General features: G+C 35.6%; 1 protein-coding gene across 1 annotated transcript in view; it reads right to left on the bottom strand.

Annotated features, from left to right (window-relative positions):
* Nucleotides 1–682, bottom strand: part of LOC116671613 (receptor-type tyrosine-protein phosphatase H) — a gene marked incomplete at its 5' end in the record, with an annotated part of 14,400 nt that overhangs the window by 9,608 nt on the left and 4,110 nt on the right. The window contains one exon of the mRNA XM_032502958.1: nucleotides 345–596. Coding sequence (XP_032358849.1) covers nucleotides 345–596 — 252 coding nt within the window. The remainder of the gene's footprint in view (nucleotides 1–344; nucleotides 597–682) is intronic.

Genomic DNA, 682 nt, shown 5'->3' with positions numbered 1-682 from the left:
AATTGAAACACATAGTTTTCTTTCAGCCACAGTTGAAAAAATATGAAGTGAGCAACATCCCTTTGTTACTGAGAAACTTTAAATCATATTTTATCTTTACAGAGCTCTGTCCTGGCTCTACTATATACATACTGTATATCAGCATCAGAATTAGTTTTATTGGACAAATATGTGTGTACTTTCAAGACTTTTCACTCCGTTTTGTTGCATCACTCTCAATGCACTTGCACAGAAATAGGCATAACAGAAAAAGAACAACAAAGGTGGACAAACACACATAGGGAATTAACAGGAGTATAATGTGCACATGTATTGGAAACAATAGGTGTAAAAAAAAACCTTACCAGTAAATGCAGTGATGATTACTCCTCTGCTTCTGATATCTTTAAACACAGAGAAGAGAGTGAAGTTGTATTCAGTCATACTTGTGAGACCTGATAATGGGTAGTTCCCTTGAAGCCCTGATGCAGTGACATTTTTCTCTCTTTCATTGAACTTAAGGATATAGTTGAGGATTCCATTCACTGGTTTCCATTGCAGAGTTATGCTGGTCTCAGTTTGGTCAACTGACTTGAACTCTTCTGCATTAGGAGGTGCTGGGATATGAAAAGACATGGAGAAGAAACTGTCACAAATTCACTTAAAAAAAAACAAAAAAACAATAGTCCTACTAAAGTGTTAT

The sequence above is a fragment of the Etheostoma spectabile genome, chromosome 21 (assembly GCF_008692095.1).
Source record: "Etheostoma spectabile isolate EspeVRDwgs_2016 chromosome 21, UIUC_Espe_1.0, whole genome shotgun sequence".
Classification (NCBI taxonomy): domain Eukaryota; kingdom Metazoa; phylum Chordata; class Actinopteri; order Perciformes; family Percidae; genus Etheostoma; species Etheostoma spectabile.
This window is presented reverse-complemented; position numbering and strand designations above follow the sequence as displayed.